Source organism: Apiospora marii, assembly GCF_038362585.1.
Source record: "Apiospora marii strain CBS 49790 chromosome Unknown utg000002l_segment0_segment0, whole genome shotgun sequence".
NCBI lineage: Eukaryota > Fungi > Ascomycota > Sordariomycetes > Amphisphaeriales > Apiosporaceae > Apiospora > Apiospora marii.
In genome coordinates this window covers 4,523,152-4,548,633 of record NW_027117373.1, presented here as the reverse complement: position 1 = coordinate 4,548,633, position 25,482 = coordinate 4,523,152, and the positions used below count along the sequence as shown (strand labels likewise).

Genomic DNA, 25,482 nt, shown 5'->3' with positions numbered 1-25,482 from the left:
CCCCCACAGACAGAGCACTTGTCAAGATGCAGTTCCTCCTCACCCTTTTCCCGTTATTGGCGGCCTTTGCGGCCGCCGCCCCCGCCGCGTCTACTTTGGAAGAGCGTGCCGCGACCACCTGCGGCAGCACGTCCTACAGCGCCGCCCAGGTCAACGCGGCGTCCCAGCAGGCCTGCTCCTACTACCAGGACGGCAAGCAGGCCGGCAGCTACCCCCATACCTACAACAACTACGAGGGCTTCAACTTCCGCGTCGCGGGCCCGTACCAGGAGTTCCCCATCAAGAGCAGCGGCGTCTACACCGGGGGTGAGTTACCGGCTGCTCCTCTTCCGCCTGAGGGCAATTGCTGAAAATAGAGTTGACTGACATTCGTACTTCGTATCTAGGGAGCCCCGGTGCTGACCGTGTCATCATCAACACCTCGTGCCAACAGGCCGGCGCCATCACGCACACTGGCGCCAAGGGGAACAACTTCGTCGGGTGCTCTGGCACTAGCTAGATGTGGTTGTATGTGGTAGCGGCTCATATGTAAATAGATTGGTGGGAATTTATCCCGTTCCTGGCTCCTTCTCCCTGGCACATTCCTGGGTCCAAGCCGAAGCCCCAGATAGGTGGCTTTCGTATGATGGTTGTTGTACCGGATGTATTTGGTTTTTGGGGCTCAGAAAATAGTTGATACATTTTATTTTTTGATAACACAATCAAAACGGATTTAAATGCACTTCCCACGGATGAATTGCCCCTTTGAGAGCTGTCAAATACGATCCTGGTCGCGGATATGCAGGAATCGCTCGTTTGGGGTCTTCCCCTCAGGCTTGTGGCACAGCAACCCAAACTCCCAATGTCAATATATTTGTTCCCTGACTCCGCATTCATAAGAAAGGATAGGGGCGGTTTGGTTATCGCACTCCCTGAATCACAGCAATGGATGTAAAGGTTGCCGCAGAGCTCGAATACTTCCGCGCCGTCACCTGGTGCGCGAAACACCTCGACCGGGTCAATCTATGGGTCTTGCCCATCGTACGGACGCCGCCTGGGTCCGCTGCCGAAGGCGGCCCGGCGGCTAGCTCCGACCAGTTCTTTCTTAAGACGCTGAATACGCCCGAGACCGTTGCGCATCTCCTGGCCACCGCCGAAATGCCTAATGGCGGCCCGGCCAGCCAGCAGCCGGTGAACGAAGTAAACATATTCCTCGCCGTCGGCGCGGGGGTCATGGGGTTCAAGGGGATGGCCCACGGGGCCTTCCTGGCGGGCATCTTCGACTTCGCCTTCATCATCAAGCTCGGCACCGAGGGTGCGGGCGCGGCCGTGATGAAGCCCCCGCCCGTCGTGACGTCGTCTTTGAATATACGGTACCGCGCGCCGCTTCGTATGGATCCGGAGGGCGGCAGGCTGTCGCATATGCGGATCGTGGTCAAGACCAAGTCGAGGCAGGAGACGCCCGCGAAGCGGCTCGTGTTCGAGGCGGTTATGGATTGTGAGGGGGTGGTTGTCGCGACGGCTGAGGCTGTGTATGTACAGCCTAGGCCGAGGCTTTGATCGGGGGTGGGGGGCGCAGACGGTCATGACATACGTTATGGTATCATTCTAAGAGCTATGGGCAGCCGCCATGTTTACAGATGCAGGATCTGCACCTAAATTACGTGGATTTCGAAGGTCTCACCAACATAAATACAATTATATAGCTTTTGAACGGATCACGAAACAGGTATCTAAGAATTCGGTCGGCACCTTTCAGAGAATGTATTAGGGCATTTGAAAATGCCGTCCACTGTCTTAATTATTGAGCCACTTCTTAATGACTTTTTGGTCTCGCTACTCCATTTCCACAGCAATCGGCAGTTGATCGACCGATTTTCCAGCGCCAACTAGTCGAAGATGTTCCTGTTCTTCTCGTCCTAAGCGTCCGTGGACTTCAGAAGCTCAACCTCGGCGTCCAAGCCGGCCCACTTGTTGGCGCCAATGAGCTTGAGGAAGCTCGCGATCTCTACTGACGTCTTGCTGTAGTCGTTCTTGATGAGAACGAAGCTCACGCCGGCCCCCTCCTCCCACTTCTGGTGGGCCTTGATGAGGCTGTGGACGAAGACAGCGAAAGCGGTGAATTCGACGTCCTTAGCCCAGGTCGTCTGGGATTGGAGCTTGGTGAGGAGCTCCAGACCGTCGTGATCCTTGAGCAGCGTCGAGAGGATGGGCTCGGTGGTGGCAGACTTGAACATGTCGCCGAGGATGGTATCAACCTCAGACTTCATCTCGGCAGGGTTGCCCTCCAGGAGCTTGGCGTACGACTGGTGGTTGGCGTAGGCTGCCTTCAGGGCAGCGAAGATGGCATCGTCGATTCTCTTGTCGGCGATGTGACCTGAATTGCCGTACAGCATGCCCTTAGAAGGGGCGATCGAGACCAGGTTCTGAGAGGAAGCCTGTTTGAATTATGTGTTAATTAACGCTTCATGTAACGTCACCGACTTTCAGGGGATACTAACCATTTTTTCTCTGTGCCTGAGAATTGGGATGGATGCTGTTTACTAATGGTTCCGTTTACAGTGAAGTTGAGCGTGTGCCTTCAAGCTATAGCAATAGGTGTATCGCAGGAATGAGCGAGTTGTTCGCTGGCTCTGGTGAAGAAGATGGTGCGCAGGTGTTGGCGTGGGCGCTGTCGAGTTGTGTGAAAGAGAGAGGAAGGGAAATCGGTTTACGGGGGAGATCACGAGGCCTTTTATTCCCAGGGCTCTCATTGAATGGTGTTTGAACATTGAATAGGGACAGTGAATGGTGACTTTCAATAATGGCATTAAATAGTAACATTGAATGGTGTTGGTGACGGTAATCACTAAGCTGAACAGAAGACCGAATGGTCACATTCAGTTCACGATACCTTCCAAGCTGAACGGGGTATCGAGTAGTTACGTTTACGATAACTTTCAAGCCGAGCATATCATCTAGTAGTTACGGTCACGACACCTTCCAAGTTGATCGGAGCACCAATCGGTGACGTCCACTTGACGGTGTTAGAACGGGTGCTACCGATAATTAAGAGAAAGGCATGTTTGTTTACTGGGGGCCAAAGTTACTAGTCTGGGCTTTCTAATGAAATGGAATGCATGGAAGGGGGAACGTCTTACGGAGCGCCGAGCCAAAGCACACAGAGGTATATTACGAGATACTCTACTGAGTGATGTTGCCTCTTCGGGCGACCAGAAGGGGGTGAAAGGGGCTATGTAAAGGAGTAGGCATTGGGCGGTGTTGGCTCCAGCATTAGTAAAGCAAAGCAGAATGAAGAGTAACTGGAATCTATATTGAGTAGCCCAAGATTGTCTGGGAAGTTCGTTGCTATAAATACTCAAGCTATAGGAACGGCAGTTTCTTTACATGTTGGCTGCACCAACGATTTCCCCCACGATCAGCTTCTCTTGCCCCATCTCTGCATCAGTCAATCATCCCAGCAAACGTACACATACCTAGGTATATGTAATCATACATCTATACATGACTCACGGTATGTTGGTCTGGCATTCCCATTTTGTATTATCTACCATGAGCCACTGTCACCCTTTACTTTCTGCAAGCATCATTGCTGACAAAAATATGGTTTGGCTACGTGTTGCTGGCTAATTGGCCCCTTTCGTGGCAGGAACAACCAATATAGAATACTGAATTGCTTTAATACTTTAGATGGCCTCCAGTGATGCAAGTATCGGTTTGACGGCCGCCTTAGCTGTGTTCCGCACACCCCTGACTACTACCTGGCGGTTGTTGGGTAGGAGGTGAGGAGGTGAATAAGACTTGGGGCGATAGTTCGTGCTTGGTTTATAACAATTCACTGTCTTAATATGATGTTTTCCAACCACTGAACCTTTCCAGACACTTTATGCGTCTACTGTGATTGATTTATGACTGTCCACATGTAAGGGAACTGAAAGAATCGCGGAGCTTGTAGGTCTGATTCCGAATCAGCGTGAGGAAGCCGTCGACTACTCACTCAAGATCATCGTAGATATTAATCTGGGAAGAAGGTATCTGTCTTAACGAGTTGATTACTGGGAATAATGGTGTCAGTCCTTCTCGTAGTGTTGGCAGAACATAGGGGGGGGAAGGTGATGCCCCGCTATGACAATTTTCCACAGATAAGTAATGTCAATATGCATTTACCCGGGTAGACCGTTAGTCTTTTTGCCTGACCGAGGGGTGCTGCGTGCCAAAGGCTTTAGTGGATGCGAACAGCTCCAACCTGAGCAACTGAACGCCACTACTACCTATCCCGACCGAATTAATCAAACCCACCACCAAGTCTCCAGCTAACATACCTACCCTGCTACCTTCAGAGGGCTTCGCATACCAACCTTTCACGAATAATTGATTCACTGTTCGCGACATCCGTATTTTTGCGCCTTAACCGTCACCATGGCCGATATCGCAAGCATCCAAGATGACATCAATCAATACCAAGAGCAGGTCAGTACCGCCCACGTGCCCATCCCCAATTTCATTGGCCTCATTGACCTATGCCCTTGATCATCAACTGACTGTTGCGTACCTCAGGTCGATTTTGTGAACGCAGGGCTCAAGGACGACCCTGGCAATGCCGAGCTTCTCGCTCTGAAATCTGAGTTAGACGATGCGCTCAACCTCTTGAACGAGACCCTTGCTGAACTAAAGCCTGCGAAAGCAGCACCTCCGCCAAAGTCCAAGGCGCCCTCTCCTCCACCCGCCCAAGAGAAATGGTCGCGTGAGAACCATCCCGCCTTCAAGAAGGCCGCGCCCGCAGAGGAGAAGGAGGCCGAGGCTGGTCCCGTCAACTACAAGGTCAACGATACTGTCACGGCAAAATGGGTTTCGGGCGATAAGGGTTTCTACACCGCACGCATCACATCCATCACAGGTTCATCAACCGATCCCATCTACATCGTCAAGTTCAAGAATTACGATACGATCGAGCAGCTGCGGTCTAAGGATATTCGACCGATCGCCCAGAAGCGCAAGGCCGACGGTACGCCCGTGCAGAACAGCACGCCTTTCGCTCCGCCCTCAGCCACTCCCCCGCCGTCGAACCCTGCCCCAGGTGTCATCTCAGCAGCTGCTAGCATCAATCCCGAACTCGCACAGAAGAACCGCGAAGCGGCTGAGAAGCCGGCCGATGATGCGAAGCCCAAGTTCAAGAAGATCAAGGCAACCAAGGAACTCGAAGCCGGCAAGAACAAGTGGCAAGAGTTCAACTCCAAGTCCAAGTTTGCCAAGGGCCACAAGACCAAGAAGGACAGCATGTTCCGGACACCTGATGGTGTACATGGTAGAGGTAGGTCAAGATACCAGCTCTCGACTTCAACAGCAACGACAGGCTGCTAACAGACACACAGTTGGTTTTACTGGTTCGGGACAGGCCATGCGCAAAGACCCCACCAGGAGCCGCCACATTTACCAAGCGAACGAAGAATTGGATTAACGACTAACGCTGCCTGCAGGTAGCCTTTGCATATATGAAGTATGCCGTTGTACAAAGGGCAGTCTAGATAATTTGGCGTTGAGCGGCGCTGACATGGAATGGAGTTTTAGGATTTGCTCCCCTTTCCTTCTTTTGATTTCCGCATGGTTCTTTGATGGATGCTAACGTGGTCTGCGAGCAAGACGGATCGTTTGGTCACTTCTCTCGAGATGTACACTGGGGCGTATTCATCCAGCACCAGCAAAGATAGCGAAGCAGAGGTTATTTGATTCCATTTTGATTGTACCAAGTTGACTAGATGCTAAATTGCCGTGATCACAGGCTGTTTCGACTCGTTAGGCGGACGCATTCTTTGGCTTTAGGCCATACATGCCTGATCCATCGAGCCAAGTAAATCTCTCATATCCAAAGACATCCAAGTTCCTGCCTAAACGCTACGTAACAGCCCATATCTTGATCGTAGCCCCTACCTATTGCGCTATCGGCACACCCTTACAAGCCTATCTGCATACTGATTTTGTTTGCGATCTGCATGAATGCCGCAGCCCTTGCGCTATCAGGCTCAGCGACAACTGTGGGCTTGCCTCTGTCTCCATCATCTCCTATACTCTGGTGCAATGGAATATCGCCCAGAACGTCTATACTATGCTCGCTGCACACTTTGCGGACCCTCTCATTGGAACCGAACACAGCAGTGTCATTGTGGCAGTGTGGACAGTTGAAGAGCGACATGTTCTGTACCATTCCCAGGATGGGGACGTTCACCTTCCTAAACATGTTGATGCCCTTGACTGCATCCTTTACGGCCAACGTATGAGGTGTAGTGACGATTACAGAACCTGTTGGGTGTTAGCCGGACGGATAAGGGGAGCGCTGCCTGCCCACCCAAGTCAACGTACCATCGAGCACGATCTGCTGTGTCACACTCAATTGTGTATCTCCAGTTCCGGGAGGCAGATCGAGGACTAATACGTCCAGACCACCCCACTCAACCTCGTGTAATAGCTGTTGCAGTGCTTTCATGACCATCAGGCCACGCCAGACTACCGGAGCATCCTCACCTACGAGGTAGCCCATTGACATGGTTTTCACACCATAATTGGATAGGGGAAGAAGTTGGTTGTCTGTTCAGGTTATTAGACCCTCATTACGCGAGATGTAGGCAGTAAGTGGCTGCTCACTGGATGACAGCCGCGGCTCCTCGGACAGATTGAACAAAGTCGGGATCGAAGGCCCAAAGATATCTGTGTCCAGTATGCCAGTGCGATGGCCTTGCCGAGCAAATGCCAAAGACAAGTTCGCTTTGAGCTCGTCAGTACATAGATCTATTGTCGGGCTTCAGCTGAGGTACCTGCTACTGTGCTTTTGCCTACACCACCCTTGGCAGACGACACTGCAACTACTTTTTTGACATCTTTGATGGGGCGCCGCTCTGGCAAACCTCTCTGCATCCGCGGGATTGTACCAGTACGTGGAAGTCCCTATATTTGGTATCAGCCAAAGTGTGATGTATAGTAGGCTGGCAATGACTTTACAAGGGGATTCTCATGTCGAAGCGCTCTTAGCGTATGAAAGAGGCGAGGTGCACCGATCTTTGAACCCATACTGGCGGCTCGGATGTAGCCAGGGGCTATGAGAACGTATCAATTCAAAAATTCAATATCGAATCAGGATAGTATCACAGTATAGACGTAAGAAAATCACCCTGTAAGCAAAGCGATCGCCAATATCGGGTTGAGATGGTGAACCTGCGCTTGACTTATTCATCATTGAGGCCCCAAGCTCAGGTAACTTTGGGGCCCACTAACGCCCATAAATCTAGCACCCAACCCCTGCGAGTTAGTTCCATGCAGGCCCAGCTAAAAGTTTCTGCCGTCTGTTGCCGACAAAATTTCTCGAGAGGATTTTGTACAAGAAGGTAGTGGGGCATGATCGTAGCTGAGGAATCAACTTTCTTCTGGTCCAGCCAACGATTTGCCATTGACAAGGACAACATCGTAGCCATGTCGAAAACAAAGGGTAGAGCGAAGCAATTCGAAGATTGGGAAGAGAAGCCTGCAAAGGGTGAGTTACTACTTGCATTCTACGACGCGCAAACCGTTTTCTCTGTAAGCTTCCTAAGTAACTAACGGTATCTTGCGACAGACTACGACCCGGAAGATGCCCCTGCCACAGACAACGAGGACAGCGGCAGCGAGGCCAGCGTTGATGAGAACGCCGGCACCGAACACTATGCACCAGTTGGCAAGTCCAAGCTGAGGCGCAAGCAAGACGTCAAGCTCGGCCCTGCGTACCGTGGTACCCGCGTCACCCGGGACGCCCTGGAACAATCCTCCGAGTCGGAAGACTACGAGGATGCCCTCGAGGACCTCTTGAACGGCAACGAAGACGATGACTCCGAAGAGGACGAAGAGGACGGTGAAGACTTTGTCGATCCGGACGAGGCCGACCTCGAGCGGGACCAAAAGGAGCAAGGGGGCGAAGATGCCGAGATTGACAGCGACGAGGCCTTTGGCGAGACCGACGAGGAAAACTTCTCCAAGCTGGGATACACTTTCCGGGGCAGCTCGCAACCCATGCCAGTCAAGGGAAAGAGAGTAGCTAGGCCTACCGCCGCAGACTTCCTCGATGACGAGGCCGAGCTGTCGGAGGAGGGAGAAGGGCTTGAAGGAGAAGATGACGATGATGAGGAGGACGAAGACGATGAGGAAGAAGATTCCGACGATGACATGGACGGCTTCATCGACGATGGCGAGTCAGAAGACGACGAGGACCAAGAAGACGACGAGGACCAGGAGGATGACGAGGACTCCGACGAGAGCGCCGAGGAGGCGCCCAAGAAGTCATCGAAACTTGAAAAGGACTTCGCCAAATTGGCAATGAAGGCCGATGGAAAGAGCGGCGTAAACGGATCGCTCGTGGACTCTCTACAGAAGGATGTCGCAAAAGGCCTGGCTGTTCGCCAACAACGCAAAGCTTTCGATGCGGCTCTCAACATTCGGATACGTCTTCAAAAGGCTATCGTCGCTTCCAACACGATACCGACAGTCGATTCCTCCGATGATCAAAACGAGCCATACGAAGCCGCTGAGGCTGCTGCGATCAAGCTATGGAATGCTATTGACGCATTCCGTACGGACATGCAACCCGGCGCTGGCCAGAAGCGAAAGCGGACAATCGATGCGGATGATTCGAGCCAGGACATCTGGGAGAAGATGCAAGACATAGAGGCCAAGGGCCATATTCGCCGGAAGAACGTTCTCCAAAACTGGGATGACAAGGTCAAGAAAGCGCGCATGGATCCTGCTGCCCAGCAGGGTTTCCGGAACAAGCAAGCCAAGGGTCAACAGTCCCTGACCGCTTGGTTGGAGCAAAAGATACAGGACCCTGAAGGCACCGAGAGGCTTGTCAAGCGTACGCGTACACCGCGCTCTTGTGCCCCTGCTCAGGTTGCAAAGAAGGTGACCGAGGATCCGAACATCTACGACGATGCCGATTTCTACCAGCTGCTTTTGAAGGAGCTCGTCGACCAGCGCACCGCTGATGCGTCGGCTACTACCACTGGACCAACAGCCACGCTTCGGTACGCGGCTGTGAAGGAGGCCAAGACCAAGAAGAATGTCGACACGAAGGCAAGCAAGGGAAGGAAGATGAGGTTCAACGTCCACGAAAAGCTTCAGGAGTTCATGGCGCCCGAAGATCGCAGGCAATGGGAGCAATCTGCCATCGATCGTCTCTTTGGCACCCTGTTTGGACAACAAGTCGAAAATGTACTGGATGAAGATGCGGTTTCCGAGGACGAGGAGATGGGCGGCATCACTGCTGAAGAGGCGGGATTGAGATTATTCCGTAGCTAAGTCCTGGAAATCTGTTTTGAGTTTACCATCACGCCCATACTAGAATAGACGCGATACCCATATGCTACTGAACATCATGTTTATCACTTACACATCTCAAGGCGAAGAAAGCTGTGGGGAGCAGCAAACTGTGATGCCCAAGTGAAGAATTACTTGATGGACATTGCCTGGGCACAACTGGTCATACCACTTAAGCTAAGTCATTTGACGTTCACCGATTGTGAAGCAAGACTCACATCACGTATTCACTTGCCACAAAAAAGCCGTTTGATCCATCCCCGGCTTGTACACACCAAAGTCTTGATATGTCCCGAAGTGTTTGCTTAGAACCACATCGATCAATTGCCTACAAAGACTCTTCTTCATGCAGGCCACCTTCAACCACCACAACAAATCAGCATTGCGACACAATACATGCTACCTACCTCTTTTCACTTTAAACCACTTGGATCTTCCAGTCACGGAAGGAGCGAAGACGCACTTTCCTGTGACTGATTACCTCAGTGCAATCAACTGCACTGGAGATCCTAGCCCATCATGTGCGAAGTCCTCCTCGAATTTGATGATCGAGGCTGCATCTCTGACATCAAGACAACATATTGCGCCAACCACCCAGCCTGCTGCACTCTGGTAGGCAGACTCAGTCGTCCTGTACGCAATGATTTCGGACACCCGCAGCAGTACAGCAAACAGAAGGAGAACACATCACCGACGCTCGCCTCCTCCAGCTCTCATAACCACCATCATGGAAGTGGCAGTTCCCCCACCACTGCGTCTTCGCCCGCTTCCGCGATCTTTGGCAAGCACCTCGCCGCATCCCTGAATATCCCATCCCCGAGCGTTGCTCACCGGCGCCATGTCTCTTCGCGATCCTTGCTGCGGACTGTCTCGGACGTGGTGACACAGCAGTCGCTCAAGCGCTCCGCCTCAGCTCCCCATAAATCGCCCACGCCGTCCCCGACCAGGATGCCATCGTCTTCCAACCCGTCCTCGCCGCGGCTGGATGTGACCAACCCCGACGATGACTACTTCGCCGACTACAGCAACAACAATAACAAACCCAACAACAACAACAACAGCACCAGTGCAGCGTCTCCAGTCCAGGCCCAGTTCTCCTCCACAACTGCCACCTACAACCAGTCCCCCCTCCCTTACCAGGCCAACTACTGCATCTGCCTTACCTTCGTGTACCGATGCGGCCACCCCGTCGACGACCTGAAGCCGTCGTCTTCCTCCTCCTCGGGCAGCGGCAACGGGGGCCGGGCCAGCAGCATGAAGGGCAAGCACATGATCTGCGGCTGGGCCTGCACCAAGGAGGGCCAGTGCCGCCACACGCGCGTCACGCACGCCGTGCAGGTGCCGCTGGCGTTTGGGTGCAGCTTTCAGGAGGGTTGCCAGCTCAACGATGGGTTCGTCGACTCGTGGACGATCGTGAACACGACGAGATTGTGCGGCATTGGTGGTAGTGGTGGTGGTGGTGGTGTTGGAGGTTCCGAGCTCAAAGAGCACGCATCAGGAGGAGGGGTGGTCGGAAAGGGGGTCATGGAAGTTTTGCTGGAGAGCCGGGGGGATGAGTGGCGTTAGGCATTCGGCTCGATCATCGGGACACGAAACGAAGTAACGATGATGATGGCAAGGTGTACTAATATGGTCGATTACGTTGGCGTTTCGGTGGCCAATAAGGGCGAGGACATGAATGTCCTTTCATCAATGGGATGCAGACCTGGGGTTTCAGTATACGTTATTAGTCTAGTTGAGTGTATCTCTACCTAGGTGGCAAATGTGCCGCTGTCCCGCGAATCACGAAAAGAATGTCACTCATATCATGCACAACAACAACTTCAAGCAATGTGTAAACTAATGATGAAAATGTGCACCAAGAGCCTGAGGCTGATGATGGCAATTGCTGTGTCAATGCATGGACGCAAGAATCTATCACGGGAATGCATCATACATTCGTGAAATAGACACTGGCGCATGCTTTATACAACATGTATCTATGTATATCACATTGGCAAGCACGAGTGGTCAGATTGAGTCTGGAAGCATCACGCACTTACCTGGGCACTTACCTGGGCACTTACCTGGAACCTTCGACGAAGGGAGGTGGAAACTGGAGTCTGCGAATCGATCGCATGACAGAGAAACTGGAAAGTAAGCGAAGCCAGCAGGTGAAGAGGGAAAGGATCGGGGAGAGATGATTACCTTGAAGAAGTCCGGGAACTCAGCCTCCAAGCCATGGAGCTCAGACTGATGACATATTAGTTTGCGTGTCGTTGCGGACAGCCGTCACTTTATAGTCGTGGGCAAAGACTAGATTTTTCCGAATAGATTTTTCCGAGGGAAGGGGAAGGGGGAGGGGAGGGGGGATGGAGTGGACGCTAGTTTAATGTCATTGCGGACAGCCGTTGGTTTGGCCCGGACTGGTATATTAGTTTACGTGTCGTTGCGGACAGCCATCACTTTATAGTCGTGGGCGAAGACTAGATTTTTCCGCGGGCAGGGGAGGGGAGGGGGGACGAAGAGGACGTTAGTTTAATGTCATTGCGGACAGCCACCGGTTTATAGTCTCGTGGCACGGACTGCAGATTAGTTTACGTGTCGTTGCGGACAGCCGTCACTTTATAGTCGTGGGAGAAGACTAGATTTTTCCGAGGGCAGGGGAAGGGGAGGGGAGGGGGCGGCGGAGGGACGGTAGTTTAATGTCATTGCGGACAGCCGCCGGTTTATAGTCTCGTGGCCCAGACTGTATACTAGTTTTATGTCGTTGCGGACAGCCGTCACTTTATAGTCGCGGGCGAAGACTAAATTTTGCAAGGGCAGGGGAGGGGGAAGGGCGGGCGGAGGGTGCGCTAGTTTTCCATGTCGTTGCGGACATGCTCACAGTTTAACGTCATGGAATGCTTGGACCGGCATGCTAGTTTACGTGTCGTTGCGGACAACCACCAGTTTATAGTCTCAGGGCGTAGACTAAATTTTGCTGGGTTGGGGGAGGGGAAGGGGAAGGGGGGCGGCGGGGACGTTAGTTTTCCATGTCATTGCGGACATGCTCACAGTTTATAGTCATGGAATGCTTGGACAGGTATACTAGTTTCGCATCGTTGCGGATGGCATCACAGTTTTTCTCATAGTCTTGGTGCTTGGACTGGAGGGGTGGTGGGGAGGGTGAAGGGGATGGGAAAGGGGATGGGGATGGGAAGGGCGGAGGGGAAGGGGCAGGGGAGGGGCGGACGGATGGGTGGGCGCTAGTTTATTGTCATCGCGGACGCTCGCAGTTTATAGTCTTGGAGCTTGGACTCTGAGGGGGAAGGTATACTAGTTTCGCATCGTTGCGGATGACTCACAGTTTTTCTCAAGTCATGGAGTTTGGACTGAAGGGGGGTGATGGGGAAAAGGGAAGGGAGAAAGAGAAGGGGGAAAGGGAAAGGGAAGGTAAGGGGAAGGGAAAGGGAAAGGGAAAGGGAAGGGGAAAGGGAAGGGGAAGGGGAAGGGGAAGGGGAAGGGGAAGGGGAAGGGCGGGCGGAGGGTGCGATAGTTTTGAATGTCGTTGCGGACATGCCCACAGTTTAACGTCATGCGGCCTGGACCGGGAAGGGGGGATGGAAGCAGTGAAGGGAAAGGGGATGAAAGTGAAGTGAAAGAGAGTGAGGCGAAAGGGAGGGGAAGGAAATGAAGTGAAGGGGAATGGAAAAGGAAGTGAAGCGAAAGGGAAGGGGAGGAAAGTGAAGGGAATGGGAGTGAGATGAGGTGAAGTAAAGGGGAGTGAAGCGAAAGGAAAGAGAAGGAAGTGAAGTGAAGGAGAAGGAAGTGAAAGGGAGTGGTGTGAAAGGGAAGGGGAAGGGGAAGGGGAGCGTTAGTTTATTGTCATTGCGGACGCTCACAGTTTATAGTCTTGGAGCTTGGACTTGGAACTCACATGCGAATGAAGGACTGGCAGCAATTGAAGAATATAGTCATATAGAATGAAAGAAAGAAAGAATAATTAGGAGAGAGGAATTGCAATTTGTCTGGAGGAAGGGGGGGCTTTTATATGTTTTGGAAAATAGAGTTTCGTCTCTGGGAGCCCATGGCCCGTCGGGTCGATATGGAATATGACTCCCTAATAAAAAACTCTAATAGGGAATACGAAGGTATAGAGATGGTTTTTGAGTCAGAAGAGATGAAAGTTTCGACGTATACTGGACATACGTGGTTGGCTTTTCGTCTCGGGAGTATAGAGCGTGTCGTGAGAATGGTTCAGCAACGCAACAGCCAATACATGACCCGATCCACTGCGGGGCATCCAGGCTTCAACCTTTCCAACTTCCTCGCCCTCGATAAGAAGAGTCACAAACCAGACGAGAAGAGTCATAAACGAACCAGCTGGACAGTCAACAATCGAACAATCGAAATAAACATTCAATTTGCTCAACTCAATTATGGCCAATGACCAGACGCCGCTGCTCGACGATGGGCAGAGGAGCAACGGCAGCGACGACAGGCAGCAGCGACAACAAGGAGAGGTCCTGCCGGGCATTGCCCGGGCCCTCTATGTGTCGCATATCTTGTCGGCGTGGAACTCACGCCTTTTCCAGTTTGGCGCCGTCCTCTACCTCGCAGCAATCTTCCCGGGCACTCTGCTGCCCATGTCCGTCTATGCCATCGCTAGAGGGCTGGCCGCAATAGTCTTTGCGCCTGCCGTGGGGCATTACATCGACCATGGCGACCGCCTGCAGGTCGTCAGGGTCTCGATCGTTGGCGAGCGTCTTGCCGTGGCTCTATCGTGTGCCATCTTTATTCTCCTTGTCCTGCGCGGGTCGCTGGGATCCCACGGAGAGGCGGGTTTGCTGGCCCTTCTGGCCTTCCTGGCTTGCATCGAGAAACTATGTTCCACCTTGAATTTGATTTCGATAGAGAAGGACTGGGTGCGTATCTTACAGCTCAATTCGACTTTCACTAAGCATCTTCCATTCCAAGTATCAAAAGCTAAACATTGCGTGTGCCTCGTCCACAGGTAATCGTCATAGCCGGCAACGATGAGGCAGCTCTACGATCGCTGAATGCCCAAATGCGGCGTATTGATCTGTTCTGCAAGCTACTTGGCCCTCTCTTCATCGCCTTGCTAGTAGGAGTCTCAACTGAGCTGGCGATATGGATCAATCTGGGTATGAGCCTCACGTCTGTCGTTGTAGAATACTTCGCCATCGCTCGGGTTTATCAGCAGGTGGACGGGCTACAGGTGCCCAAAACTAGGCCGCAAGTCGCCAGTCAGCCGAATGCAGCAATTGACACCAGCAGTACCGACAACTCCGTTCTAACACCCTGGAAACGCGTCCAAGCCATTTTCAACAAGTCCTTCGCCGACTTCCGCCTCTACTTCCGTCATCGTGCTGTCCTTCCATCCATGGCTTGCGCGCTGCTCTACTTGACCGTCCTCAGCTTCGGCAGTCAGATGGTCACCTTCCTGCTCGCCTCGGGCTACGACTCGACCAAGGTTGGTGCCGCGAGGACTCTGGGCGTTGTGTTCGAAGTGATGGCCACCTGGCTAGGTCCATGGCTGATGAGCTCGGTCGGCCCCGTCAGAGCAGGGCTGTGGTTTAGCACCCTGCAGATCACTATGCTGGTGGCCGGCATGGCTGTTTTCATCACCTACCGCGACGACGATCCGGTTTTCGCGGCAACCGGTATGGTCGGCGGCACGATTCTGAGCCGAATAGGTTTGAGAGGGTTCGATCTCTGCACACAGATTATCGTACAAGAGGTAAGGTCCCATCATAAACTCTCCATTTGAGAGAACAAAGCAGCTAATTCGTGTCATACGGTTTCCAGGACGTCGAGGCGGACATAAGAGGCACCTTCTCATCAGTGGAGGCGGCCTGGCAGAATGGGTTTGAGCTACTTTCTTATGCACTGACGGTAGTGTTCTTCCGCCCGGAGCAATTCGTGATCCCGGCTCTCTGTTCCATCGGCGCCGCAGGTGTGGCGAGTTGCTGCTACACTTCCTTCGTCTATATCCGTAGAGGTCATCTTCTACATCCGGAGAAGCTGGCGGGAGCATGCGGATGCTTGCCAGTGAAGGAAAGACAGCGGGAAAGACTGATTGATCACATCAACTCTGAACGAGATATATAGGTATCGCCACTGGAATTTGAAAGGATATGTACAGCGTACGTCCTGTTTCAATGACGAAACACTAGCCATACCACAGTGGCAGCAACTATTTCTAAGTTGACGATAAGGCTGACGTTTGTTATGCAGCCAGGCAACATACACAGCTCCTAATTTGGACATGTATAATTTGATCCTTTTTGCCTGTCTGGGCAGAACGGAGAAAAGGGGCGAATTGTTGCATTAAAATCAAGACAGGCATTACGACATTAGTGCCAAGGTGGGAACAGGAGTGTAGGATCCTGTCAAATCATATGAACCCGGCCAATCGGGTGTTGTGTATAGATTGCAACCACGAGGGACCCCCAAATGCCGGCATCCCCCGCCCCGCTCCAACAGGGCAATATAAGTGACTGTTTGGTCACTTGCCGGCCGTATTGGTCAGGATACAAAAGCTCTGCCGGATATCACCACTCTTGGCAATCAAAGGCCATGTACCTCCAAATCCAAGCATGTCATTACGGGGCAGACTGTTCCGGCTTAGCACTCGATGGATTTACTATATCACTTCCCTCTTCACGCGGAGCTCTGATCCAGTAGATTTCAGAAAGCTCTACTGTCATCGCAGCTGATTCAATTGTTCACGGCTTGAGTGTTCATCATGCTTCTGACCAAGGTACTTTCCAGTGCAGTGGCTCTACTCCTGGCGGGAGTGGGTAAGTGACGAGAACTGCCTTTATCCCCTTTAGTTGCGAGCCTGTCTAATACCATGAGTAGGCCACGTCAAGGCACAACTCGACCCCTTGCCTTTGCCGACCACTTGCAGCGGCGTCTCTCAGATGCGATACTCGTATACTCTGGCCTCGGGATGGAGCGTCGTCAAGATAGCTGGCAACCTGCGGCAGGTCCGGACGATTGTCTGGGACCCCTTGGGCCAGATGCTCGTTGCAGAGAACGGCAAGGGCATCTCGGTGCACACCTTCGGCGCGAACGGGTGCATCAACAGCAGCAGCACGCTGATCGCCATGGGCCAGCTCAACCACGGCCTCGCCATCACGCCGGACGGCAAGACCCTCTACGCCAGCACGGAGCGCATGGCCTACCAGTGGGCCTACGACCCGGCCACCCGCAAGGTGAGCGGCCAGAAGACCGTTGTCAATGGCATGGTCTCCGGCATCCACTCGACGCGCAACTTGCTGGTCGTGCCGTCGCAGCCCAACATGGTCCTATTGCAGACGGGGAGCACGTCGAACCTGGACCAGCAGGCGTCGAATATGGCGAGCGGCCGGGCTCTTATCAAGATATTTGACATGAGCAAAGCGCCCGCCAACGGATACAGCTACAACACCGGAGGAGAGGTGGTCGCCTACGGGCTACGCAACGAAATCGGTTTCATCACCGATCCTGCCGGTGGGCTCTGGTAAGTACAATGTGGCCCCATCTGATACCTTGTTGGCCGCCAGCTAATACCATCTTGTCTAGGGGCGTGGAAAACAGCGGCGATGTAGGTAGACACGACGTCTTTGAGCGAATGCCAGCACTAACTGAATGGCGTGTAGGACCTCCGGCGAACTGTCAATGGCCAGGCAAAGGACATCCACAAGGACAACCCAGCAGAGAAACTGAACTACTGTGAGTGACTACTTTACTCCTCGGATCCTGTCCGAGTACAGTCTAACATTTTGTCCAGTCGGTGACCCGCTCAAGACCCGCAACGCCTGGTACGGCTACCCGACCTGCTTCGCCGTGTGGGACAAGTCGGCCTTCACGGACAACACGGCGCTCAAGACGGGCAGCCACTTCGTGCAGGCGCCGAGCAACAGCTTCCGGGACGCCGACTGCGACAAGAACGCGACGCTGCCGCGCCTCACCTTCCAGGCCCACAGCGCGCCCATCTGGAACGCCTTCGACGCCGACGCGGCCAACATGTACGTGACCTTCCACGGCAGCTGGGACCGCCAGCCCCCCACGGGGTTCAAGGTCGTCCAGATCCCCTTCACCAAGAAGAGCGACGGCAGCTACGACCCCGTCGCGGCCGCCGACAGCACCCAGGGCTACTCGGACATCTTCTCCGCTCAGAACCCGGCCGGCTGCACGGCGAATGGGCTTACTATGAGCAACTGCTTCCGCCTGACGGCGGCTTCGTGGGACCCGAGGGGCCGGGGCTTGTTCGTTGGTAGCGATAACAGTGCTGAGGGCGAGATTTACCTCTTGTCGAAGAAGTGAGAGAGTCTTGGATAGATGGGACATTGTGGTACACATAGTGTGGAAATATGTGTCAGAAAATGGTATTACTTGGTGGGTTTCTTGTAACCTTCCTTGATAATACATGTACATATCGCGAAAGCCATCCCCTACCGTGAAACTTGTAGACGCATGTCCAAATGAGTCACAACCTCTACTTTGGGCATCACAATGACGTTTGATACTCGTAGCCTGGACTCCCATTCGACCTGCGATGATAGCCAATTAAAGCACCTATGAGACGATGGGGTAGTCGCACACACGTATCAGGTATGCTCAACAGAGGCATGTTCAAGGTTAACGAGTCTATTCGGAACACGGGTATCATCATGTTATTTTCCCAGTGGGAGGGACAGCTGCTACACGGATGCATCTCCGGGTTAGGCCGTGTTATAGGCGAAGGAGTTCCGGAGGTCACGGGGTCACTGACTGCTGCCTCTTAAGGCCCACGAGTCTCGGGAGGAGATAAGCTTGCGTATGTGATGAAGGGGTTTGTCTTTTGGTTTACCAGAGCTGGTCAAGAGATATTGTACTTCATACCACGACAGTCCGTCAATACTATAGGAATCTGTGAGGAGTCATGATCATGTCCTTGTTCTCGTGTCCTGGGCTCTCTTTCTCTGGTCCGGTTGTTCGACCTTGGTGGTTGTGTGGTCAGTTGTGGCCTCCGTTGACTCCTGCGGCGCCTTCTTCTTTTCGTCAGATGGGTTATTGGCTGATGAGACGGAGGAGTTCTGTTCTTGCGTTTTGACTAACCGAAGCGGATTGCGCGGGGGAACGGGCGGCGGTGGTTCCTCGTGAGTGTCGAGGAACTGCTCCTCGACCTGTTCCAGCCAAGCCTCGACCCAAGCCTCGACTTCCGATCTCGACATGCTTGTTGTCTTTGTTTGTGTGGCTTTTACCAGGTTCTCAGTGGCTCATAGGGTGTCATCAATACTGGGAATCAGGCCAGGCGGGTTGCGTGTAATATGGCCGCCGGAAGGATTGCACCAGGCCTCTTTCATTGATGCCCATTGATGCCCCCCTCTCTTTCTTAGCCGACAGAGCTGCAAGAACCATTGTGTACGGAAGTTTGGTTGAACGGTCTGGCATATGCCTTCACATTTGGGACGGAGTGGAGTTCTCTAAAAGATATGAACGTGGTAAACAAAAGTCGGTGTCCGAAGCAACACGAACGCTCGCAGCATATTACTCCATTCTGTAAACACATCAATAGCAGTGGCTATCATGACGAAACGACGGGCTCCGGATCTCCTTAATAATCATACGTAATTCAAGTGTGCACACACAAAGAAACCATGAGATTATAAAGTCCATTCATGAGACTAGATGGAAATGGCATAAAGAACAACATCAAAATAAAAGAGAGAAGATGCAAAAAGAGATCAAAAGTGCCGATTGGGAAAAAGAAAATCTATGACAAGAGTGGGATTCGAACCCACGCCAGTTTCCTGACTACGATACTCGTTAAACTATGGAAAGTTCACCTGAACGTAGCGCCTTAGACCGCTCGGCCATCTTGCCTTGTATGTTTAGATGTAAGACTTGCTGCTTATGATAACCTATAGCGGATGCCCAGCCGGAGAAGCTTCTCTAACCTCGTCCAGGTTGGAGATTGATACTTTGGTGGGTATCGGTGGGCGGATGGTTTGACCCCGCTATGCCAGGGCAACCTTTGCTTCGAAAACGAAGACGATGTTAGGTTGCCATTATGGGAATGGCATATGCAATTAACTTTTTGATCTCTGCTGATGATGCACTTCAAATATTAGACATTGATTTCTGCCCAAAGTATGACTGCATACATCAATAACTTATAGCAGGCCTGTGTACTTCTTACGCACCAGATATTCAGAATTGAAGAGTGTCTGCAAAGATGCATAAGGTAATCTGGAAGTCTAGCGGGCTGGCTTAGAGCGCAGGGTCGTGGTCGCGGAAAAGGTTCCGTAAGTCTAGCTAAGCGGGGCCGAAATTTTTGAGATGCATCTCGCAGCAAAATAATATCCAGCGACTGCACCAAGAAGCACGAACAGTGAATCGCAAACGAATAATACAGATTCTGCGCAAATAATTCCCCCAAAACAGGGCGATATTCTATACAGAGCCTCGTTTCTGACATACTCCGTCTGACTGGAGACTCAATTTCCAAGGCACGAGCCAACAATTTTTCCTCTTTTACCTACTTCTTTTCGGCCAATCCGCCCAAACCGTCAAAATGGCCTCCGACGAGAGGAGCATGCCCTTTATAAAAAACCTCGCCTCGAGCGGTAAGTCCTACTTACCATGCCCATTGGAAACCAGCCCTTTGCCTTGCAAACAAGACAAGTCTAAAAAAGAAAACAAGTACTAACGAAATGCTCAAACAAACAGAACGCAAAGTCCGCACCGACGCCCTGACGACCCTGCGCACCTTCCTGACGGCGTCGACGACGACGCGGACCCTGACGCCCCTCGAGCACCTGAAGCTGTGGAAGGGCCTGTTCTACGCGCTCTGGATGGCGGACCGGCCGATCCCGCAGCAGAACCTGTGCGCCGAGCTGGCGGCGCTGCTGGGCATCCTGCCCGACGACGCCGTCGTCCCCTTCCTGCGCGCCTTCTGGGAGACGCTGAGCCGCGAGTGGACGAGCATCGACGTCCTGCGCATGGAGAAGTTCATGCTGCTCGTGCGTCGGGTGCTGGGCGCCAGCTTCGCCTGGGCGCGCGAGGGGGGGAGCAGTGGCGGCAAGAAGGGCAGCAAGAAGAGCAGCAAGACCAATACCAAGGAGACTAGGGCCGACGCCATGCTGGCGCTCCTGCGCGAGTGGCCCATCGAGGAGACGGGCGACCTGTCCAAGGTCTCGGTCGGCCTCCGACTGCACGTCCTGGACATCTGGGTCGACGAGGCGGAGAAGCTGGGCATGACGGGCGAGGACGCCACCGAGGCCGACGCCGCCTTCCTGCAGGGCGTCAAGGCCGTCGTCGAGAAGCAGCTCAAGAGCCCCAGCAAGCCCGTCCGTGCGCGGGCCAAGGAGGGGCTCTCGGACGAGCGGCTGCCCTGGAACGAGAAGACGGCCGAGGACGAGGAGATGGGCGAGGACGGCGACGACGATGAGGCGAAGGATGCCGGAGAAAAGGATGGCTGGGGTGGCTTCGACGACTAAGTGTTGCCGGAATACACATACCTCATAAGAGTATCGGCCGGCTCTTCTTTCATGTGAATTGGGTCAGGAGTTTCAGGAGTTCCAGGTCACGAGGTCTAGATATCCATGCAAATGCGACACACTTTTCCGATCTAGTATTAGAATCTGTTTACAAACGCTGTTCTCAACCGTACTATGTATGGAAAATGTAAAGCCCATTGAAAAAAAAGGGGGAGGTAAAAGTACAGGCTTGGTGAAAACAAGAAAACGTCTTCTTTTCCCATCAAGCATGTTCTATAAGGGGTATCACGTCTGTCGTCCTTCTCTTTCTAAGTCTTCTTAGCTTTACAATAGCAAAAGGCATGCGAGCACTCTGTCGAAGGCGATGATACTAGGCCGCCGCCGCCGCCGCGTCCTTAGCTGCCACACCGGCGTTTTCCCAGCCCAGGGGTCCGGGGGCCTCGTATTTTCCGTTTTTGGAAATCACCGTGGCGAGGCCTTGGTGCACTTCGGCCTGGAATGGCTCGAAGGGCACGCGTTCGCCATCCACGCTGATGTAGCCTTCCTTTGAGCGCGGCGTGATGCGGTACGCCACCACTTTCTTGTATGAAGTGGCGGGTTTGTCGAAGAACTGGCCGGATTCAACGGAGGTCATTAGGTCCAAGTATTTCAAAGGAGAAATGTTGCCGTCGTTGGTGACGAGGTCCATAAGGCCATCGTTGGCGCAGGCCGCGGAAAAGAAGTTGGCATTGGGCGCCATCCAGGCCATCTGGAAATTTGTTAGTACAGAATCGAAGGAAGTACCGACAAGGAGAGCTTACATTTCCGCAGTAGAAGTTCCCTAGATTCTCGAGAGTGACAGTTTCCCAGTCACTGGGCACTTTGTCCTTGATGGTTCCATATTTTAGGGGCGGAAGACCATCTCCACTCTCCGCAGAGGTCGACATCGAGTCATCCTCGGTCGACCCAGCACGACCGCTTGACATGGCCTCCTTACGTACCATATGGTCAACGCTCTCATGCTCCTTCTTGTAATGGCTTTTGATTTCCTCCTTGTCTGACAGCTCGACCTTGACCGAGATTTCGCAAGGGTAAGTCTTCTTCGCGAAGATCCTTTGCACAACACCGACATCGAATCGAGCGGCACCCATCCAGCGCATATTCTCTGTGCCCAGATCGGCCTCCGCGATGATACCTAGCGACTGGCTCAGGAAACTCAGGATCCTGTTGTCCCCTTGCGAGAGACTCACCAGATCCATAGGCGTCCGAACTCCCTTGACGATTGCCAGAGCAGATAAACTGGGGACGTATGTTCCGTTTAGGTTGCAACTCATGCCGTTCCCGCTACCGCAAGGTATATGCGCCACGGCAAGCTGTTGCAGCGCGCGGCGCGCGTCAGGCCGCTTGCCCAGACCGTTAAAAACTTCGTGTGGTAACCCGTCGCCAGAACAGGGGATAATTATGTCGTAGTCATCGACGTTGAGCTCTTGGCAGAGGCCGACTGCCTCTCCCGAATATGTGGTGTGGACAATATCAAGTGCCATGCGCGCCGAGTCAAAAATCGGCTTCACCTCGTTCTCCCAAATTTTGACCGCGCCTCCCGGACCGGCGTGCGGGTTGACCAGTACCTTCGCTCGCTTCCGCCTTTGCGCACCGCCGTATGCGCGGTTCAGTAGCTCTTCGATCCATGGGGTGATGGCGGCTTCGGAGACATCGTGGATAGCAAACGTGAGCTTCAGAGGGCGGGTGTTCTTCTTCGACACGGTCGCAATGTCGACAAAGATGGCGTTTCCAAGGAGCTCGGCCCAGAGAACGTTATAGAATGGGACGACGTACTCGGAAGGCGAGGCGCCGATAGGTATGCCACATATCTTTGATCGTTGTCGTTTCGTAAGGGTTTTATCTGTTCAAGCTGGCGAAGTCAGTCAGGCTGTTGCTGCTATCTGGCTTGCTAGCCAGCGCGTTTCGTTGGCTTTTGGTGTGACTTGCCCTTTATCACCAAGTCGTCGCCTTTGAAAGTCAGCGACACACCTGGGCCGAGGGCTAGCACGTCCTTGATTCCAGCTTCGGGGTGGGCAGAACCAGCCTGCTGGCCCAGCGGAGCAGTTGATGTTGGAGGCGCAAGAAGAGCTGCGTCCTCACTCGCGCTTGGTCGCGTAGTGGCCATGCCTCCAAAAACAGAGTTTCACACGGCCGTTTAATGTGGTTGTTTGTGGTTACTGTGGAGGAAGTAAGTCGAGTCAAACGACCGGTGCTACTGTACAGCAAAATGTTGTCGCGACAAGCAGTGCAGGAGAGGATGGTTGGTCTATTACACGTAACGAGTGACTATTTGGAAGAAAAGAGAGAGGGAAGAGCTGCAACGCGACGACGACAACAGTGCAACTCCAGATCGGTAATGCTATATGTGCAAGGGCATGTCTTAAAAGCAAGACGGTAAATGCATTAATCAATGGACTCGTCTAGCAAATCGAAATGCGGCAGTAGAGAACTGGAGGTGAAGCACCAAAAAGCACTTTGGCTGCGGCGGAAGGACCGGGGCCCGCAAATTCCATGTTCCAGTGGGCCAACATTCCAATACTCCCCAGTGCAGTGCAGGTGTTCATGTGTCCCACCGCTTCCTACCCCGGCTACTAGTCGCAGCCGGCAGCCGGAGGTGGGCAAGCAAATCGACACTTGCATCGGATCTGGTCAGGTCATGACGGGTGAATATCGCCTCCTGATTCCCTCACCGTCTATTTTAAAATTCCTACATAAGGTATATCAGAGGATAACTCCATTGGTGTCGTCGCGGCAACCTGTTAGTTGGCAGCAGCCATTGTATATTCCGCATACTTAGGGTATGGCCTGAGAAGTAGGAAGGGGATGTTTCGCTACGGTCATATCTTTTGACCCCCCAAATCCCTTGCATCTGATTGGAAATGATAGTGCGATTAGCTGCCATCAATTGGAAAGAGCATTACTCTTGACCAAACCATACATATGGGTGTGCTGTGAGGCCAGTTAATACTTGGTCGCTTTCAGGTTAATGTTCAATTAATATTTTATGGTTTATAGGAGACCCAATAAGTTATATTCACGTGGTAATACTGGCTTGGCTGTAGTTTTGAGCTTTTGTGCTTCTCGCAGGCGTGGCAGTAGGCATAGGATAGATCAGAGGTGTGTGACTGCTGCCGGGCGTCTAGCACCCAAACACCCAATCATATGCTCAGGGGTTAAATGCGTGGCCGTACGGAGTACGCAATGCAACAAAGCAAACCTGGTTGTTGGTAGAACGTTCGCCATCACAGAACGCCGTTTTGGGTCTGTTTTCCGTTGTTAGCCAACTCTAAATGCCTCTGGGAGATTTCATGGTTGGTTCGCTGAGCACTCAAACCTCGGCTTGTCACACGCCTGATGCCTTCGAACAAACCGCGGCTGTACGTCGCCCTGTTTGCGCGAGGGGGTGCCCCAACGATGCCCCAATTCGAGGATAGGTATGTTGAGCGCTACGCGGCTACTGACTTCTGGCTTAAAACGGAAACTGATGGCAATGTATGTAGGTATCATTGGTCTTTTATTGTCGGACCAAAGGAGGAGCTGGAAGAGAGTATGGGCACCAAGTTCCACGTCAAAAACTTCGTCGGGTCTCAGAATGGAGTCGTCGGTTCTATGTGGCAGTACGAGGAAACGGAGGTTCCCATGGCCCCGGTGAACGGGCTGCTTGTCCGCATACTGATTGCGAAAGTCAAGGACGAGGGCCGGCTTCAAGAGATCTTCCGTGGTGTACCCATCCGGCCAAGTGTAACAGGATGGAACTGCGTTGGATGGGTGAAGGAAGCAGTAGATGCCCTTGCATCAGACCCGACGGCTCTCGGCTCATCTGCGACGGACTGGGTTACGATAAGGAACACTGCCATGGGCTATGTTGAGAAGAAACATTCCAATGAACGGTTCGGTAAGAACTTCGATTCCACAAAGATACCGACATGGGACTTGATTATGGGGAAAGAAGTGACGGCCTAGGGCATCGCCATTTGAAAAAACATATCCTACGTGGTCGGCCATGCTTCGGGTCGGTTTTCAACGGTCGGAAACCACCAAGAAACTCCGAAACATATACACCGTTACTATCGAGGAACAGCTCGGATCCGTCTCCGGTAAGCGGGGTGGGAGCCGAGAGTAGCATCAGTCGCGGGGTTATGGTTGATGTAATAAGACCAAAGGTCTCAAAACATGTCTTTGAATATCGTGAGCTCTTCCACCGAGGTTTGGGGGCAGATGACATATATGTATGCACCATCCTTTCCATGTCTCAAATTAATATTCTGGTCACACGGAGAACTTGACTACTTCGTGTCCAAACTGACGTTCGCCTGGCCCAATGCAGGCCATTTCCGCTTTTTTCTACCAGCGACCAACGATAAATATCGATTTGGTCATCTGGCTAACTTAGCAAATCCCATCGCACAGCTCTGCGCATCAAAGTCAATTGAAACAAAAGAAACCGTTCGTCTCAAATCAAGCTTCCAAGGACAAGGATGCCGCTCAAACCGTCTTGGCTGTCAACTAGGCTAGACTTTGCAGAGCCAAGCAAGGATCATGCGTGGTAAGTATAGCCTACGGCACAACAGTACTACTACAGTACAGTAGCTGCAGCTGGAGGATCCAGCTCTCGTGCAACCGCCGCTACCTCAACCGCCGCTACCTGACGTAGAGTGATACACATGATTCAGATCGATCTCGGCTGAGCCAAGTC

General features: G+C 52.8%; 13 protein-coding genes across 13 annotated transcripts; 9 read left to right on the top strand and 4 right to left on the bottom strand.

The window, feature by feature from the left end:
• Positions 1-26: 26 nt before the first annotated feature.
• On the top strand, positions 27-499 carry PG985_003129 (Ribonuclease/ribotoxin; the record flags this gene model as incomplete). The annotated part of the gene is made up of 2 exons (XM_066822898.1): positions 27-306; positions 387-499. 2 exons carry the CDS (start codon positions 27-29, stop codon positions 497-499), a joined length of 393 nt encoding a protein of 130 aa, XP_066690330.1.
• Positions 500-924: 425 nt separating this feature from the next.
• On the top strand, positions 925-1,539 carry PG985_003128 (HotDog domain-containing protein; the record flags this gene model as incomplete). Its single annotated transcript, XM_066822897.1, has 1 exon — positions 925-1,539. The coding sequence occupies one exon, from the start codon at positions 925-927 to the stop codon at positions 1,537-1,539; it is 615 nt and encodes a 204-aa protein (XP_066690329.1).
• A 359-nt stretch (positions 1,540-1,898) lies between these two features.
• Positions 1,899-2,483, bottom strand: PG985_003127 (uncharacterized protein; the record flags this gene model as incomplete). The annotated part of the gene is made up of 2 exons (XM_066822896.1): positions 1,899-2,417; positions 2,481-2,483. The coding sequence occupies 2 exons, from the start codon at positions 2,481-2,483 to the stop codon at positions 1,899-1,901; spliced, it is 522 nt and encodes a 173-aa protein (XP_066690328.1).
• A 1,915-nt stretch (positions 2,484-4,398) lies between these two features.
• On the top strand, positions 4,399-5,437 carry PG985_003126 (uncharacterized protein; the record flags this gene model as incomplete). The annotated part of the gene is made up of 3 exons (XM_066822895.1): positions 4,399-4,449; positions 4,537-5,290; positions 5,352-5,437. The coding sequence occupies 3 exons, from the start codon at positions 4,399-4,401 to the stop codon at positions 5,435-5,437; spliced, it is 891 nt and encodes a 296-aa protein (XP_066690327.1).
• A 492-nt stretch (positions 5,438-5,929) lies between these two features.
• On the bottom strand, positions 5,930-7,041 carry PG985_003125 (nucleotide binding protein-like protein; the record flags this gene model as incomplete). The annotated part of the gene is made up of 5 exons (XM_066822894.1): positions 5,930-6,276; positions 6,337-6,561; positions 6,619-6,738; positions 6,789-6,918; positions 6,973-7,041. The coding sequence occupies 5 exons, from the start codon at positions 7,039-7,041 to the stop codon at positions 5,930-5,932; spliced, it is 891 nt and encodes a 296-aa protein (XP_066690326.1).
• Positions 7,042-7,440: 399 nt separating this feature from the next.
• On the top strand, positions 7,441-9,294 carry PG985_003124 (uncharacterized protein; the record flags this gene model as incomplete). The annotated part of the gene is made up of 2 exons (XM_066822893.1): positions 7,441-7,501; positions 7,583-9,294. The coding sequence occupies 2 exons, from the start codon at positions 7,441-7,443 to the stop codon at positions 9,292-9,294; spliced, it is 1,773 nt and encodes a 590-aa protein (XP_066690325.1).
• Positions 9,295-9,831: 537 nt separating this feature from the next.
• Positions 9,832-10,878, top strand: PG985_003123 (uncharacterized protein; the record flags this gene model as incomplete). The annotated part of the gene is made up of 1 exon (XM_066822892.1): positions 9,832-10,878. One exon carries the CDS (start codon positions 9,832-9,834, stop codon positions 10,876-10,878), a length of 1,047 nt encoding a protein of 348 aa, XP_066690324.1.
• A 2,834-nt stretch (positions 10,879-13,712) lies between these two features.
• Positions 13,713-15,294, top strand: PG985_003122 (uncharacterized protein; the record flags this gene model as incomplete). Its single annotated transcript, XM_066822891.1, has 3 exons — positions 13,713-14,198; positions 14,288-15,034; positions 15,103-15,294. Coding segments are annotated over 3 exons (1,425 nt in total), but the record flags the coding sequence as incomplete, so codon positions are not given.
• A 748-nt stretch (positions 15,295-16,042) lies between these two features.
• Positions 16,043-17,607, top strand: PG985_003121 (uncharacterized protein; the record flags this gene model as incomplete). Its single annotated transcript, XM_066822890.1, has 5 exons — positions 16,043-16,097; positions 16,159-16,801; positions 16,864-16,885; positions 16,941-17,013; positions 17,072-17,607. 5 exons carry the CDS (start codon positions 16,043-16,045, stop codon positions 17,605-17,607), a joined length of 1,329 nt encoding a protein of 442 aa, XP_066690322.1.
• A 602-nt stretch (positions 17,608-18,209) lies between these two features.
• PG985_003120 (uncharacterized protein) lies at positions 18,210-18,497 on the bottom strand (the record flags this gene model as incomplete). The annotated part of the gene is made up of 1 exon (XM_066822889.1): positions 18,210-18,497. The coding sequence occupies one exon, from the start codon at positions 18,495-18,497 to the stop codon at positions 18,210-18,212; it is 288 nt and encodes a 95-aa protein (XP_066690321.1).
• Positions 18,498-19,840: 1,343 nt separating this feature from the next.
• On the top strand, positions 19,841-20,765 carry PG985_003119 (ribosomal RNA-processing protein 1; the record flags this gene model as incomplete). Its single annotated transcript, XM_066822888.1, has 2 exons — positions 19,841-19,892; positions 19,996-20,765. 2 exons carry the CDS (start codon positions 19,841-19,843, stop codon positions 20,763-20,765), a joined length of 822 nt encoding a protein of 273 aa, XP_066690320.1.
• Positions 20,766-21,135: 370 nt separating this feature from the next.
• On the bottom strand, positions 21,136-22,911 carry PG985_003118 (diacylglycerol kinase catalytic domain-containing protein; the record flags this gene model as incomplete). The annotated part of the gene is made up of 3 exons (XM_066822887.1): positions 21,136-21,513; positions 21,566-22,647; positions 22,776-22,911. The coding sequence occupies 3 exons, from the start codon at positions 22,909-22,911 to the stop codon at positions 21,136-21,138; spliced, it is 1,596 nt and encodes a 531-aa protein (XP_066690319.1).
• Positions 22,912-24,200: 1,289 nt separating this feature from the next.
• PG985_003117 (uncharacterized protein) lies at positions 24,201-24,749 on the top strand (the record flags this gene model as incomplete). Its single annotated transcript, XM_066822886.1, has 2 exons — positions 24,201-24,220; positions 24,287-24,749. 2 exons carry the CDS (start codon positions 24,201-24,203, stop codon positions 24,747-24,749), a joined length of 483 nt encoding a protein of 160 aa, XP_066690318.1.
• Positions 24,750-25,482: the final 733 nt, after the last annotated feature.